Here is a 16,331-nt window from a genome sequence, read left to right as displayed (position 1 = left end):
AAATAGTTGCAATTCAAGGAAACGTTAACGCCACCATTAAAACAGAGAAAGTTAAAGAAATGTTGGGCTCTGGTTTTTAGCTTCTTGAAGATTTAAAGAGAGAACAGATGCAGACTCACTCCCTGCCTCATGACTGGACCACGGGAGAATAACAAACCACCAACCCAGAGGCCTGAAACAACACCCATCTGTTTCATTGTTCCTGTGGTCAGAAGTCAGGGCACAGCTTGGCTCACAAGCCTAGAGTCAAGGTGTTGACTACGGTTTGGTTCTCACCCGGAGGCGTGGCTGGGGTAGAAGCTGCTTCTAAGCTCCCTTAGGTTGTTGGGCAAATCCATGTCCTCAAGGTTGTAGGACCCCAGAGCCCTGGCCTTTTGCTGGCTGACATTCATGGCCATGTGGCTTTTCCAAGTGTGGCTCCTTGGTTTGTTAAGCTGGCAAGGAGAGGCTGCTAGCAAGATGGAGCCTGATGTCATGTCACGTAATCACCGAGTGACGTCAGCACCGTTGCCATGTTCTGCTGACTAAAAGCAAGTCCCAGTTCCCCCACACACTCAGGGAAACACCAGGAGTGGATCGTGGGGCCACCTTAGAGACTGCCGACCACAGATCACCTTCTTGAAAAGCGATTGCCATCTACTGTCCATTTTTGTGGAAAGTTATTTTAAAATGCTCCTTTGTTTTCTCCAAAATGACCCATGCTTTAAATCCTTTAAAGGATCACAACTCTATAGGGTCCATTCCTTCTTCTAACCCACTCGGATGTCCTCTGTGCCGTCCTGACCCTGCTGGGTGGGGGTTGCCCCCAGAGCGCTCCAGTCCACAGCAGGAATGTCAGGTGAAGTTGCTGTTTGTGGAACCTGGCTTTGGATTCCACAGTCCAAGCTGGTTTGGAACCTGGCTGTAGTTTGTCACAGTGTTTGTGTAGGGAAATGTGGTCCTGAGTCTCAAGTGTGACTTACTGGCTGTGAACTTTTAGAAGGCAAGACGCCCTCCTAGTAATTTTTTTTCTGTGGCAGTGTCTATGTAGACAGCGTTATTTGGGGCGTAAGTTGTGATGTCTGTGGGTTACCCTTTAAAAATTCCTTAAAAATAACAGGAGTCTGTGCTGTGTCTCCTCATTCTCTGGAGATGTGGACCCTGATTGTTATAAAGCAGTCACCAAAGAATGGAGAGTTTCATGAACGGCAGTCTGGATGATTGACTGTTGTTACATGGAGAGGCTGTGGGGTCACATTCAGGTAGCATTCTGTAGGGGACAGGGTGATTGGATTGCCCTGGAGTCTTCCATGAAACACAGCAGGTGGCGCTGCCTGGGACAGAGGATGCATCGGTGCTCCATCTCACACACTGCAGGAGCCCCCGCACACTGAATGCTACTCTCTTGTCTGGTGCAAGGAGCGACATTTGTCCAACTTCCTGGGCTGCCTTGCCCATCTAATGGCAGCCTGACCCGCTGGTAGTCCTCCACCAGCATTTGGTGGTTTGCTCCAGCATTTTGTGGTGCACGGACCCCTGTGGAACTGGCCATTTTCTTCCGGGACTTCAGAGTCATTTCTCGCCCAGAGAACAGAGACCATTCTGGCCCCACATAGCGGAGGTTTCCTCCCAATATATTCTGGAAGGTAGATGAGTGCAGCAGGTCATTGCCGGACTTCAACAAGGAAGGTAGCTGGCCGCACAAGGAGGCTGTGACATCTCTTTCAACATTTACATGCTTTTCTTTTTGGGATGAGGGCTTGCGATTTTGGCTACTGGTAAAGTGTCATTACAGGAAGACCAACCATAAAATGCGGCATTTCCTGCTGAGGGGTTATTCGCGCATGACATATGCCACATAGATAATTCCCATGGTAACTGTGGGTGTGTGGAGTCTGTGTATCTTGGGGCTCTTTGAGGAGAAAGCCCAGACAGGGAGCAAATGGCAGGTGAATGTGAAAGATTAGAGCCTTTGCTTGTGCAAAAGTGCTTTATTAGTAAGATTAAAATATCATGCTCAAAGGCAAACATAATTGATTTGCTCCCCAGAGAAAGAAGGCTGAGCCACGAGCAGTCAGCTGTCCCGGTGCTGTTTCCCTCTCCACTCTGTGTTTCCTGACAAGACCAGAGCAATCCTTCTAAGAGAAGGTTTTTGAGATGGTCTTCCTTCGCTTAAAAATTTCACGTCTGAGTGTCAGTTTCTCAGCTTGCCATTCAAGACTCTAGTAAAAGGATGGTCCTGCCCCACCCGCCTGTCCACCATGGTCACCCCATTTCACCTGGGTCATCTGATGTGTGTCACAGGCAGTTCAGTGGGCCTGTGCCTTCCCTCCCTGGTCACCTCAGCAGTGACATGTGACCCACAAGACGAACTCATGTCCCTCATGGGTACACAGAATATGCACAAAAACACACATGCCTACGAGTGTCTCTCTTTCAGCCACTATAAGCTCTGAAGAACCTCTGAATCACTCCTTTTTTCCCCCCTTAAATCTCTTCGTTGGAACCCATGTTGCCTTTTCTGGTTTCAGTCTGCTTCCCCAAATTTGATACAGACTTCGGCTCAGAGGATGCGTAGGAACAAGGCTGGTAAGAGGTACGACGAGGTCTGCCTGTGACAAACCCTTTACTCGTGGCTGTTTTTCTAGGTTAAAAAAAATAGCTGAATATTGATAATTTCATATGGTTCAACCTAATCCTGTGTTAAAGACTATTTAATTAGACTCCATGGCTTATAGCACTGGGGGACTCTTCCGGTCCTGGAGGTAGGGGTTGATAAAGGTTGTGGAAGAATTTCTTCTTTGTTTTCTGGGTTAGCCCTGAGTGGGTTCCTTTCTTTTCACATTCACTTTTGGAAATTTCCAAACATGCACAAATGTAGGGAGAAAGCGTAATGAAATCCCATGTACTCAATTATTCACATCTCCCAGGTAGACTCTTGACATGGATTTAACTTGTCTTTGGACGCTTATGCCTTCCTTTTTTTCCACTTGTTTGTTTGTTGGTTTTATTAGAATATTTCCGGGGCGCCTGGGTGGCTCAGTGGGTTAAGCTGCTGTCTTCGGCTCAGGTCATGATCTCAGGGTCCTGGGATTGAGTCCCGCATCGGGCTCTCTGCTCAGCAGGGCACCTGCTTCCCTCTCTCTCTCTCTGCCTGCCTCTCCGACTACTTGTGATTTCTCTCTGTCAAATAAATAAATAAAATCTTAAAAAAAAAAAAAGAATATTTCCTTCCCCTTAACTCAGAAGCAGTCCACACTCATAGAAAAAATTATCCATATGCAGAAAATAAAAAATGTCCTTAATCACCTGTTGAAAGACAACTACTTCAGTTTCCCTTCCAGGCCATTCTTCATATAAACTCATATTCAGTATGTTATTATTATTTCCCAGAGGTGCTATTTCATGTTTCTCTCTCTCTCTCTCTGTTTTCTTTTTCTTTTTTCTTTCTTTTTTTTTTTTTTTGGACACTTTCTCCCTGCTTTTTTAAGGGATATAGTATCTCCAACATAATATCTAATCCATCTGCTTTGGCCTGCTCTTTCTAACACATACTTTTCTAAGCCTTGCTGTCTGTATACTTTCCAGAACATTCCCTGAAGCCTTGGTTGGGTGCTGGAACCCAAAATTCCCACCTTTCCTCACTCCCAAATAAAGTTCCTATTGCCTCAAAGCCCATGGGTCTTGCCCAGCAGCTGGAGGGAAGTAGGTGGATTATGTTAATTTACTCCACCATTTGAATAACTAATTGACTTAATTTTTACAGAGGAGTTGTCATTCAAGAAGAGGGTGTCACTTAACCCTTGTGAATCTTTTATTTGTAGGATCAGGTGACCCATTAAGAATTGTCAGAAGCATGGAGAATAAGTTTGGTCGAAGTTGAGTCCATTTGGCACCTGGCATAGATAGGGTTTCTGGAATCCAATGCATATATATATATATATATATATATATATATATATACATGCATATGCGCGTGTGCATGTGCATAAACTGCCTTCTAAACTCCACTCTTACTCTCCTGAGAGGAGTAACAATGCTACTGTTGGTCTCTGGTGGGGATTAAATGAATTTGCAATGTGTTTCTTTTGAGGAGCTGGTGTAGAATGTTCCTTGTTTCCCAAGAACCCTAACCTCTTTGTGAGTCTGTTCTCCAGCTCAGTTCAAGGAGCTGGACCTGATTTTTCACAGCTGCTTTGTCTACCTTGGAACCAGTGCATTTCTAGAAATTCCAGGTTTTTTTTCACAGAGTTGCTTGTGACCATGGGAAGATGGGGAAGCGTGGAAATTTACTGGAACTTGGTGTCTAAATCTGTGAACTGCCCGGGTTTGTTGAGTGAATGCATTAGTAAATGTAAAAATAATGGGACTGTGAGTGTGCAGTGAAAGATCAGTTTTGTGTGGAATCCTCTGCTTTGCTCCAGGTCTAGATGCCAGTTCTCCTTGTGCTTTTTGTAAGAGGACAGTTCTGGAAGGAGCTACAGAAAACTCTTTCAGGATACCTTGGAGGCCTAGAGAATTAAAGAAGCAATGTTGAGTTAGTAAGTTTGAATTCTGATATTAGGGGAACTTTATTTAAGCATTGCTTTTCTACTTGAGAGACAAACATATAACAGCTTTTAAGGCCCAAGTGAAGTGCTTAACAGTTCATGTAAAGCTGACTTAATTAAATCCCCCACTCTGCAGGACCAGGCTCCTGTTCAGTTCTGGTTAATCAGCATTGTACTAGAGATGCTCACAGAGTTTGTAGCTCACTTGGCTTCAGATTCCAGATACAGAACGTTTTTGTCACATACAGCAAAAGTAGGCATGATTAAAGGCATGTATTAGAGGAGCTCTGAGCTCCTGATGGAATGCGTGTTTTTGTCGTAATGCATTTCTGTACACGGGGCCAGGGCCTCTGTCCTGATAAAGGACAGCCTTCCCTAGTGATGGAAATGCCATCCAGAGACATAACTACTGTCTAATCACATCCTGTTGGCTTGAAAAGGAGCATTTCTAGATTGTATCTGGGTATCTGGTTTTTGTGAAAATGTGCTTCGTAGTTCTTCCCCTGGCTTCTTGTTTTTTATATCATTCTTCAATTTGACTAGATAATATTGAAAAGATTTGACTATAGCTAAGTTGGGCAAGTATCTGTGTCAAAGCCTCGCTTAAAGACAGCCCTGACGGCGGGAACCCTTCACTGATGGGGATTACCTGCCTTCTGCTACCGGGAAGCAGAGACAGCTGACAGTTTGCAAATTGATGTTTTGAAGAAAGAAATGAGAATGAGGAATGGCACACCAGAATGCCGACTGGTGTGGCAATAATAGCAGCTCTTTGCATTGGAAGAATAATGGATTTTGTTTTTCAGTGAGCTCTTTAATGCGATGTCTCATTTGACCCTCATGTGTACCTGCAACAATGGGACAACAGTGCTGTCTCATCTTTAGATCTGGAAACTGAGGGGCACCTGGGTGGCTCAGTGGGTTAAGCCTCTGCCTTCAGGTCATAATCTCAGCATCCTGGGATTGAACCCACATCGGGTTCTCAGCTCAGCAGGAAGCCTGCTTTCCTCTCCCTCTCTGCCTTCCTCTCTGCCCACTTGTGCACTCTCTCTCTGCCAAATAAATAAATAAAACCTTTAAAAAAATCGTTAAAAAAGATAGATTTGGAAACTGAGAACCCCAAACACTGACTTAAAGATAATGAATTACAAAAGCCTAGGCTGAGGGTGTGACAGGTACTCAAGCTGTCCCACTATGGAGTGGAGCGGGGAAGCTGTCGCTCAAGGTGAGACAGGAGATGGGGATAGAGCACACCCCGAGACACTTTCTTGTGAGGAAAATGGGAATTGTTTCAAGGCTTCGTAGACAAGACTATGTTGCATAGGTTGGATTTGAACCCAACTGACAACTTTTTACATTTTTGTTTGTTTGGAGAAACAGAAACATACTCTTTAGTAGCTCAGACCATTAGATAGAGAGACCCTCCTGAGTTGTTGGAGAGTAATGGCAGTGATTACCTAAGATGACGGTCGGTTTCCTATCTGCTTCCTAACACCGAGTGTCTGCTCTGGGTGCTCTGTAGGATGTGGTCCTGTGAACACTGCTCTGTGTATCCTGTGTGCTAGGGGATGGAGGAGCGCTTAGGCGCCACTCTCGTGGTGGGACACACAGAGACCTTTCCCTCCGCCGGTCAGCCCCGCTTCCTGCCCCTGCTTCTCTCCTGTACCAGCTCTCCACACCCTCCGTGCCTGTTCTTCAAACCTGCAGATCCTGCTTCAGAGGATGGGGCAAGTCTTTGGGGCAGAAAGACTTGGGCTTGAACCCTGATTCCATTGTTCACTGGCTACATGCTCTTCGGCAAGAGAGAAAGTCAAAGGAATGACTTGGTCTATGGTGGGCTGGGCATCATTCATTTAAAAAAATCTTACCATGTGATTCTCTTGCACACCCAAGGTTGTGAATGACTGTGTTCTGGTAATGCTGGGTTTCCTTATTTCTGGAATGCAGAGTATTGCCAGATAGATAAAGTGGTGTGAAGATTAAATGAAATAATTTATCTAAGGGATCTTTCATTTGGCTGATGTTCCAAAATGTTAGTTGTTATTAACTAGTGCTATTTGTTTTCTGCTTTAGAAAGTTAACACATCTCATCACAGGCATTATGACAAATACAGAAACGAAGAAAACAACCTGTAATCTAAAAGATTATCTCAGTGTTTTGGTCCTTTACACACCCCTCCCCCTCACCTACGTGCTCACTGGGATAATAAAATGGGCTTTTTTACTTGATATTTTCCCAGAACATTAAAGCTGTTGAAAACGCTTGTCTGCCTGCATACCATTTCGGCAACAGATTTGCCCATGACAGATCTTGTTCTAGTTCTTTGGTTAGTATGGCACTGTCCACTCTCAGCCCCTTGGGTGCATGATCTGCTTGGGTCTATGTGCTTCGTGAGCTCATGGGACTGTGGCACCACTCAAAGCTACCACGGAGCCTGGTTCCCTGCGCCTTTGTGTTCCTTGCCTGGCTGAGGGCCCTCTCATGGTCAGTGTCTGCATTCCTGTTTGCCTTGCTCTTTGCCATTTCTGCTTTGGAAGCTCTCTTGAGTACTTTCCTTTTCCCTGGCTGACTTCCTGACCTGTGCCGGGAAGCTGTGCTGCCCTGGTGGGTGTGCACCCGAGGTGGGTCCTCATGGCCGCCTCCTGGCCTGTCCCCCTGTGGCTTGGAAGTCAAGACCGAGGGGCAACACCTCTACTTTGCTGCCTCCTCCTGCTTCCCTCCGTCCAGCAGCTCTGCTCCACTGTGCAGACAGACTCAGGGCTTATGGCCACGTGTCGGGCTGTCCACACTGCTGCTGATGGGACATCAGAAGCTTCCGGCAGCTTTCTGCATTTAGCCCTGTGGAATCAGTAGAAGGAGGCAAGCCATGGACGGCTGGGCTCCTGGGGCTTTTTCTGATATGGCCAGAGTGTTAAAGTCACCGAGATTTGGACGACGGGTGGGTGCTGTGAGGGCATGTGATCACATTGGATCTTGTGCCTGCCCATGCCAGTGAGAAGCCACGTTATCTGTGGCCTGTGATAGAAAAGCATAAAGCATCTTTATTACTGAGGCTTCCGATGGAAGCAAGGAAATGCACAGGTGGACTTACGGACCGTACGCCTCTGTCCTTGCCTAATGAAATCACGCGTCTTTTCCTCAGGAAAGGACAGGTGTCCCATACTTTTTAAAGATTTGCATTATGACACTCTGCTATTACAAGTACTACTTGTTTTTTATTAACCGAAGGAAATCGGAAGATTTTCGCGTTTACAAAATAAAGTCAAAAAGCAAAAATGGCATTCAGCATTTGTTTTGCAGCGCCAGAGCTCTGAACTGTATCTGTGAGTAGCTCTGCTCTATCTCAATTTTCTTGGTGTATCCATTAGCAAGATGTGTCCTAAAGTGTCAGAAAAGACTAATGGAGGTGATTTTTTGGGGGTCTGGGAACGCTCAACAAGTTTTCCATGTAATTAATGGTTGTTTCTTTGCTTTACACCGTTTCACTCATGAAGGGTTCCATAACAACACGCTACTTTCAGATGGCAAGGGGGGAGGCCTGAAGTGGCCTTTGAGATGGACAGTGAGACCTTCTCCTTTGGAGTTCCATCACCCGATGGGCCCAGCTTCTGGAGCTGTCGTGTGTGCTTACCTCTTCCCACCCTGACACTCAGCTTCCTGGGGTGGGACCATGGGTTTATGCATTTCCATAAATCCTGGCTGTGTTGAGCTTAGGGCATCAAAATGGAGTGAGATTGGTGAGATGTGGTGGGATTTAGTGTAGCTGTTGATCATTGTACAGATTCCTCCCCACAAGAAAGGATGACCTAATCTTCAGATAACACTTTCAAAACCTCTGTGGCAACTTTCTGCATAAACCCCAGCAGCAAGAAGTTCATAACAACCCACCATTGTGGGAATTTGAACGATTAGATTAGGTTTATGCAGATGGGTGTTCTTTCGTCTCCCTGTTGGTTGAATGACCACCTGTGGGGTTTCAGCATGAATAGAAATAGTGGCATAATGTGTACAAAATCCTGACAGTTGATGCCACTCAGAGAATATAGTTTTATGCTACTTCTAGGGAGATGGAAAGGATATTCCTTAAACTTGAACCCAGGACATGGCAATTATCTCATTTTCAGCTACCCTGCTACTTGGAGACCCGTGCCTTCCCTGGGCCATCCACTCCGGTCCTCCCAGTGGCATTTGGCTGCATTGTTTTTCCAGCGTCTTCCAAGGGAACTGAGCTTGCCCTTACCCCCGATGGCAGGTAGTACTTCAGCAGTAACCAAGACACGAGCATCACTTGTATGCCAACTGCACGGCAGTAGTAAAAACTAAATAAGAAAAAAACAAAAAGAAAAGTAACCAAGGTAAAAATAGTGGGAAGTCTCCTGTCACAAGTCCATTCTGTGCTCCCCACGCCGTGTTCACAGAGCAGTTCCCCTGGGCTGCAGGGGGCAAGGAAGGGGCCCAGAACTGTCCCTAGAGAAGAGAGATGCTGTGTGCCCATTTAGGGGAATTGAATTGCGCCTGTCTAGTCACATTTTGTACTCAACAAAGACTTCCCTTTCCACTTACGCTTGAAAACCAGTATCTGTATCTAGTTATGCAATCCAGTAAACTGCCCCCTTAAGTCGAAGAGGGTACTGCACCCCCAGCATTAGGAAGTGAGTTCCTTGAGCAGGTTTCTGGCTGATAGGCGCGTGCCCACCTGTTGCTGGTGGTTCATGGGCATTTGTGCTCCCCCTGCCCCCACAGCTCTGCACGTCCTGGGGGCTCGTTTTGGCCTGGCACGATCATGGCACTCTTCTTTGCCTTCTGTTCTGAGGAAGCTCAGAAGTGTGTCCCCCGCATATGTCTGGGCTCCAGTAGCTTTTGCTTCTGCTCCAGACAACAACGGACTTTGGAGAAAGGTGTATAAATTATGGACCAGCCCTTCCAGAGCCCAAGACAGAATGGGTCTTATCTTTTAGAGGATGGCAGATGGCTCATCCCACCTAACCGCCTGGGCCCCCGCTCACTCTGTGAAAGCCCAGGAAAGAGGATGCTGTTTAATTGCCCTGTCCTTGCCTTGCACTGGCTTTTATTGTTTGGGGGGTGGGGTGCACTTACTTTAGGCAGAGGACTTCTAGGAGGGGCAGTAGGCACTCTCTAAAGGTCAGTGGCATTTACCAGTCAGGTCAAAACCGGTGTGCGTCATAAGGAGCTTCCCCCAATCCGCTTCTCTTCCCTATGAGATTCCTGTCTACCTACAACACTCCCCTCCCTGCCAAAAAGGATGTCCAGGAATGATTTTACAGGGATTTTGCACATCCCCTAGTGCAGCCTCTTCTGCCAAGGGTTGTATTGAAATGTGGCCTCTTTAACTCATTATTCAAGCCATTGTTTCCTGAGAGTTTTGTTAGGATTTACAATCTGACTTGAATAAATCCAGTTAATCCCCTAAGGAAGAAAGGGAGAAAAGAAAAGGCAGTTCTAGGAGGAATTACACCCTGGGCTCTCTCACCAGTGCTGGTCCTTCCCCAGGCCCTGGGGCCCCAGCAGGTCTTGACTCTCTGGGAAACCTGCTTGCCCCAGGTATCCCTCGTAGCCTCACCTCATAGCCTCGGAAGCAGGCCAGCATGTGGTCTGCTGGGCTCTGTGCTTGTTCTTCCCTTGCTCACAACGCCTGCCCTTTTCTGCTCCTGTCACACCCTCCTGTCTGGGGTCTTCCTGCTGCACTACGCTCCACAAATAATGTCGTCTTTCCTCACTTCCTCCCCACCTTCCAGCACAGTGATATCATTTCCTTCCCACCTGGAATGCCAGGGCCCTCGATGAGCACTTGGGGCCCAGTGCCTTCCGAGCTCCATGACCTGGTTTGACCCTCGACTCTCAGAGTTATTTTTCCTCCTCTTTATAATGAGATCAGAACATATGACTGTTATTCCTAGCTGAAAACTTCTGGGTCTTGAAGAAGCTTTTTTTTTTTTTTTTTTGGTCTTCTCTTGGCCAGTCAGATGAAGTAGAGAGAGGCCGGTTCCCATTCCTGTGTGACCACATGGAGCGCCATGGCCAGGGGCTGGGGGTGGGGGTGGGGGGTTGCCAGACCACTCTGTGCCCGGTGGCTGAGGCTACAAGGTGTGGGCGGGCAGTCGGCTTGTGGGTGGTTAGGTATGGACTTTGCTAGATCTGTCAGTCGCCGGTTAGATTACTGTGTTTTCTGGTGTCTTGATTGTAGCAAGGTGAGGTCAGTACCCATATATGGATGATCAAGATGAAAAAGCAATGATGTTTTTTTCCACCTCAGTAGCTAGATAGCTTCTCTCTGCACAAGCTGTTTTTTTTTTTTTTTTAAATAAACTCTTTAGTTCAGCACAGTTTTAGATTTATAGAAAAATTGTGGCGCCAGTACAGAGTTCCCATGCTCTTCGCACCAGCTTCCTCCATTGCTAGCACCCTACATTAGCGTGTGCCCCGATCTAACTAATAACCCTACTTTATTTAGATTTCCGTAATTTTCCCCGAGATCCTTTTTCTGTTCCAGGACCCCATGCAGGACCCCACATGACATTCAGTGGTCATGTCTCCCCAGGCACCTCTTGCTTGTGACAGTTTCTCGGACTTCCCTTGTTCCTATGGCCCTGAGGGTTTTGAAGAGCACTGGTTAGGTGTTTTATAGGATGTCCTCCATCTGCCGTTTGTCTGGTATTTTTCTCCTGATTGGATGGTTTGGGGAGGAAGATCACAGAGGTCAAGTGCCCTTCTTGGCACATCCCATAATCAAATGTTTGTCGTGGTTGATCGTGGCCCCCTGGTCTAGGCAGTGTAGGTAGAAACCTAGTTAGGTTTCTCCACTCTTTTCTGCCCTTTTCAGACTGGCCTCTGTGGAAATAAGTCACGTGTGCAGGCTACTTGAGGCTAGGGAGCTCTGTTCCATGTCTGTGAGGGTGGGCGCTGGCATCCTGGCCCCTTTGGGACGAGCTGCCCAGGCAGGATTGGCCTGTGTGTTAGCGGACGGGGAGTGGTATGTTGGCACAGGGTGCGGTCCGTGGTCTGCACTCATCCTGGGACCTGCGCTCGGCTTGTTCCGGGTGACACGGGTTGGCTGACAGCAGCTGTTGGTGAATGTGTGCCCTCTTGTGATTCCTGCTCAGAAGTGGATCCTCTAGCACATTCTCCTAACATTTTAGTCCAGAAGAAAAGGGCTTCCTTGGAGGAGTAACAGTTACTCCTAACTTACAATAATTCAGCATTTTTTCTGTTCTGGACCTGTATTAACCTGGTTCTTGCTCTCAGGGGATCCAAGGAAGGTCTAAAATAGCATTGCCGGGGCGCCTGGGTGGCTCAGTGGTTTAAGCCGCTGCCTTCGGCTCAGGTCATGATCTCAGGGTCCTGGAATCGAGTCCCGCATCGGGCTCTCTGCTCAGCAAGGAGCCTGCTTCCCTCTCTCTCTCTCTCTGCCTGCCTCTCCATCTACTGTCAAATAAATAAATAAAATCTTTAAAAAAAAAATAGCATTGCCATTGCTATTCAAGGCATCTGGGTTTTAATAATTAAAATATGGTTGGGGTTGTCTTCCATAACCTCATATTTGGAATAACATCTTGCTTTTCCAGGGGAATTGCGAGATTATTGAGGACAAGAATTATGCCATTAATTTGTGTTTTTCATACTGTGCAATTTCTGCCTATAGACGGCTCTCCCTTAAGAGCTGCAGTAAATGTGGAAGTTCAGAGACCTCAAAGTCAAGGCCGCTGGAGGAACTGGCCTCCTGGGCATTTCTGTCCATGCTGGTTAGGCCTGAGAGGGGTAGAAGTCATAGGTGGATGTTCTGATGACCAGTTGTGGAATTCTGAGATGTAAAATATTTTAGCCGTCAGTGATGATAGAGGACATGGTGGCTGTCTGTGTTGCAATAGGAGGAGGTTAATGCATTGGGTAAAAGGCAATAATAAACGCTTACATTCTTTTTCTCTAGCAGAATTGAACAACACGATGGGGTGCAAAGTTCTGCTCAACATCGGGCATCAGATGCTGCGGAGGAAGGTGGTGGACTGCAGCCGGGAGGAGAGCCGGCTGTCCCGCTGCTTGAACACTTTCGACCTGGTGGCCCTGGGGGTGGGCAGCACGCTGGGTGCCGGTGTGTATGTCCTGGCCGGAGCTGTGGCCCGTGAGGATGCGGGCCCCTCCATTGTCATCTCCTTCCTGATCGCAGCGCTGGCCTCAGTGCTGGCCGGCCTCTGCTATGGCGAGTTTGGCGCTCGGGTCCCCAAGACAGGCTCAGCCTACCTCTACAGCTACGTCACCGTTGGGGAGCTCTGGGCCTTCATCACTGGTTGGAACTTAATCCTCTCCTACATCATCGGTAGGTCCTAGGAGGCCTGGAGCCTGCCCCCTTCCCTCTCTGCTGTTCTCACCTCCAGACCACAGCCATGCTCTCCTCTGCTCCCTGAGTGGACCGAGACTAGCTCCTCTCTACGACTGCCCTCCTCCCTTAACTGTGGTACATGCTTCCTTTCCCCTTTGTTAGGGGGGCCTGCCTCGGGGGTATCGCTCCTCCTTCTGGTATGTGCATCGGACCTAGTGGAGATGAGCCAGGCCAGCAAGAAGGTCAGTCCTGTGAACACAAGAAATGGAGGTTCAGTGGGATGTCCTTACTGCTTAAAAGGAGTGTAGTCCCTTTCAGTATTTTTGATTACTGATGACTAGAGTAAACATATCACTGATAAAGGAAAATTTAGGAAATACAGAAAAACGCAACACAGAAAGTAGACATTGCCGAATCTGACAACCCAGAGAAATTAATGGTTATCCATTTACTCCTTCTTTCAGCAGCTATTTCTTGAGCTCCTCCTCTGTGCCAGGCATTATGCTGGATGTTAGGAACACCATGGAAGGAGAAGACAATCTCTATTCAGAAGAGTTTAGGGATCTATTAATATTTCTGTCAACTTAAATTTTTTTTTGTCCAGTATGTCTCTTTATTTATAAAACAACATATAATAAACATTTCTCATCTATTAATGGTTTTTCCATAGTAATATTCCAAATGATTGCATATCATTACGTAGTTTTATGTATGTAGCATAATTTTTTAGGTGTTCTCCTAGAGTACTTAGATTGTTTCCAGTTGTGTAATTATTGTTATAAATAGTTTAATGTCATTTAATGTCTTCCGGCACGGCCATGATTTTTTTCCTTTAAAATAGTCTAAGAAGCAAAATGTGTAGGTCAGTGGGCCCGCGTCTTTTAAGGCCCATGTTGCCTGCAATCCTCCAGACGGCCACAGGCTGTCTTCCTCACATACTCACTGACCCTGAGCACCAGCATTAAAAACAACCAACAAACAAAAACACTCAAAATACAAAGTCTTCTTAGTATGGTAGGTGAAAAGCTATTGTTTCTTTTGATGTTGTTTGTATTTTGGTTACAACCAAGGTTGAACACATCTTAAAAGACTTAAACGAGACTTAAAAGAGACAAACACCTGAATGTAAGAATAAGCAAAGGATATGAATGGCCAATTCCTACAAGTAGAAGTATAAATAGGCTCTAAACATTCCATTTCTATTTCAGCAAACTTTTTGTAATATTTTCAAAACACAATAAGACGTGGTAAGTGGATCCCAGTAGGCTCCTGTGTTCCCTACACTGGGAATGGCGTAAGGGTCTATGTGCTGCCTGAGGGGATGCGGGGCCCAGGGGCTGTGTGGGGCACCTGCTGCCGCTTGCCCAGGCCGGCTGGCGGAGGGCTCCTGCCACGCTCTCTGAGCAGCACCTTCCCTCTCTTTTCTGGAACTCGTGGTACCTAATGACAGCCAGCATAGCTTATGCTTCTAAGTTTGAAAATACAATTCATAATTTTTTTTTTCAGTACAGCACTAAAATTTATAATCACAAATGCTCCTGCAAGCTCAAGTGTCTGAGTGGGAATGTAGCTGTTTTAAATGGGTTGTTATGTTCCCTTCGGATTTACCTGGGCATAAAACAAAACCTGAGCAGGAATCGCCCTCTGCTTCTATACCAACAAAGGAAAGACTCTTTGCCAGCGTGCTGTTTGCTTATGTGAAACTGACTCATGCATGTGCTACTGTGGGTCATTCTCGGCCTCAGCTTTTGGGAAGGGTAGTTTTTCTCAGCAAACGTGGGTTTTTTGAAAGCTATGTTTCAAAGATGGGGAGTGAAGGAGGCCAAGAAGGAAGGCCGGGTAGCCCCTCTCACCCCTCACAGTAGGTTTCGGAGCCTGATCAGCTGTGGGCTGGCCTCTGTTGGGGAGAGGGGAAGACCATTTTTTTCCCTTGGGCTGGCGATGAGCAGAACTCGTAACAGCCTGGATGCTAAGGATGAAGACACATGGTTAAATTTTTGAGTTGTCAGACACACACTCAATAGGAGACCCACTAGCAACATTGAATCTCGTCCCCCAGCCATATTCTATGGGTGATCCAGACCACAGTCACCGGCGAGTTCCCTTTTGAAAGGAAAGGAAAGTGCTATATGTGAATATTGGAACTGTAGTGACGTTTCCTTGAAAAGCAGTGATTTGATTCAGGTTGAAAGAGCATGCAGTCAACAGCTGTTGGCATTTGGGGTGCTGTGTCCGTTTGTGATCCTCAGGGTGGGGACTGTGGGATGGAGAGGAGGAAGGCTGGGCTGTGGCTGTGGTCAGACACTTGGGGACCTGTGGGCAGGTAGTGGGAGCCCAGGTTTGGGCACAGAGCAGCAGAGGGGGCCGGCGCCAGCTCCGGGGTGAGCAGGTGACTGTTGCTGAGGGGGATGGTCAGCACATGTGGATCTCCTTGTTCCATTTTTACTGGGAGAACAGCATTCCCTGGTGGGTGGGGACCCTCAGCTCTGCTGTCGGGAGGGTCTTAGAAGAGAAGCTTCCAGAGCTAGATGTCTCAGGCTGCCCACCATAGTCCCTAAGTAGATCACGAAATCAGCTTCATGGTTTGCCACCAGTATTTCTTTTAATAATGAAATAAAATAAGTAGAGTTGAAAAATACCACCAGCGTGCCCCTCAGGTGCTAAGGGTAAATAGCACTGTTCTGCAAACTGTTGATTATTCAGTTGTATATTGGAAACACAGTACCGTGAACATACTGGGTTGTGGTGGGAAGTGTGTTTCTCTCCGGGCCTGTGAGGCTTCCCCAGCCCCATCACTTTGCTGCAGGCACTAACTGAGCCTCACTTCTGAGCTAGCACAGACCGGGGTCTGCCTGCCGCCACTGGGTCCCAGCGCATCATCCATGACCCCTGGCATGGTAGCTGTGAAGTGGAGCCTGATGACAAATGCTGTTCATTGTTTTCCATCAATTTCCTCTGGTGCATCTGTTTCATGACAGGTACTTCAAGTGTAGCGAGAGCCTGGAGTGCGACGTTTGACGAGCTGATTGGCAAACCCATCGGGGAGTTCTCGCGGACGTACATGGCTCTGAATGCCCCTGGAGTGCTGGCCGAAAACCCAGACATATTTGCTGTGATCATCATTCTTATCTTAACAGGTAAAGCCACGCAGTGGGACACCTCGGTTGGGGTAAGGGGCCTGAAGTGCAGGGCAGGCTCCCATGAGGCCCCTTTCTAACTGTTCCTCATCTTCCTTTCCCCTCCTCTTGTTTCTTTCTGTGACGAATGCAGGCATCTTGTTGGTCTTAGCCGCTTCTTGTACACACAGGGTGGACCCATTGACTAGCTGTCAAAGCTGCTTGTCATTTAATTCAAAAAAAATCTCAGGTATTTGTATAGCTATTTGTAGAGTGGGATTTTGTTAGTATGGTGGGCTTTATTGTTTAAGTGACCCAGGAATTTCCCTGACTTCGTGGAAAGCATTTGT

At 47.1% G+C, this 16,331-nt stretch overlaps 1 protein-coding gene across 6 annotated transcripts in view; it reads left to right on the top strand.

Annotated features, from left to right (window-relative positions):
- SLC7A1 (solute carrier family 7 member 1) overlaps window positions 1-16,331 on the top strand; it is a 79,249-nt gene that overhangs the window by 40,605 nt on the left and 22,313 nt on the right. For 4 of the 6 annotated variants that reach the window (XM_059378285.1, XM_059378280.1, XM_059378283.1 and 1 more), the window contains 2 exons: window positions 12,479-12,862; window positions 15,844-16,002. In XM_059378285.1, coding sequence (XP_059234268.1) covers window positions 12,493-12,862; window positions 15,844-16,002 — 529 coding nt within the window. In that variant the 5' untranslated portion in view covers window positions 12,479-12,492. Of the gene's footprint in view, window positions 1-12,475; window positions 12,863-15,843; window positions 16,003-16,331 lie in introns of all 6 variants that reach the window. The other 2 variants (XM_059378286.1, XM_059378281.1) reach the window with 1 other exon arrangement.

Source organism: Mustela nigripes, chromosome 15 (genome assembly GCF_022355385.1).
Source record: "Mustela nigripes isolate SB6536 chromosome 15, MUSNIG.SB6536, whole genome shotgun sequence".
NCBI lineage: Eukaryota > Metazoa > Chordata > Mammalia > Carnivora > Mustelidae > Mustela > Mustela nigripes.
This window is presented reverse-complemented; position numbering and strand designations above follow the sequence as displayed.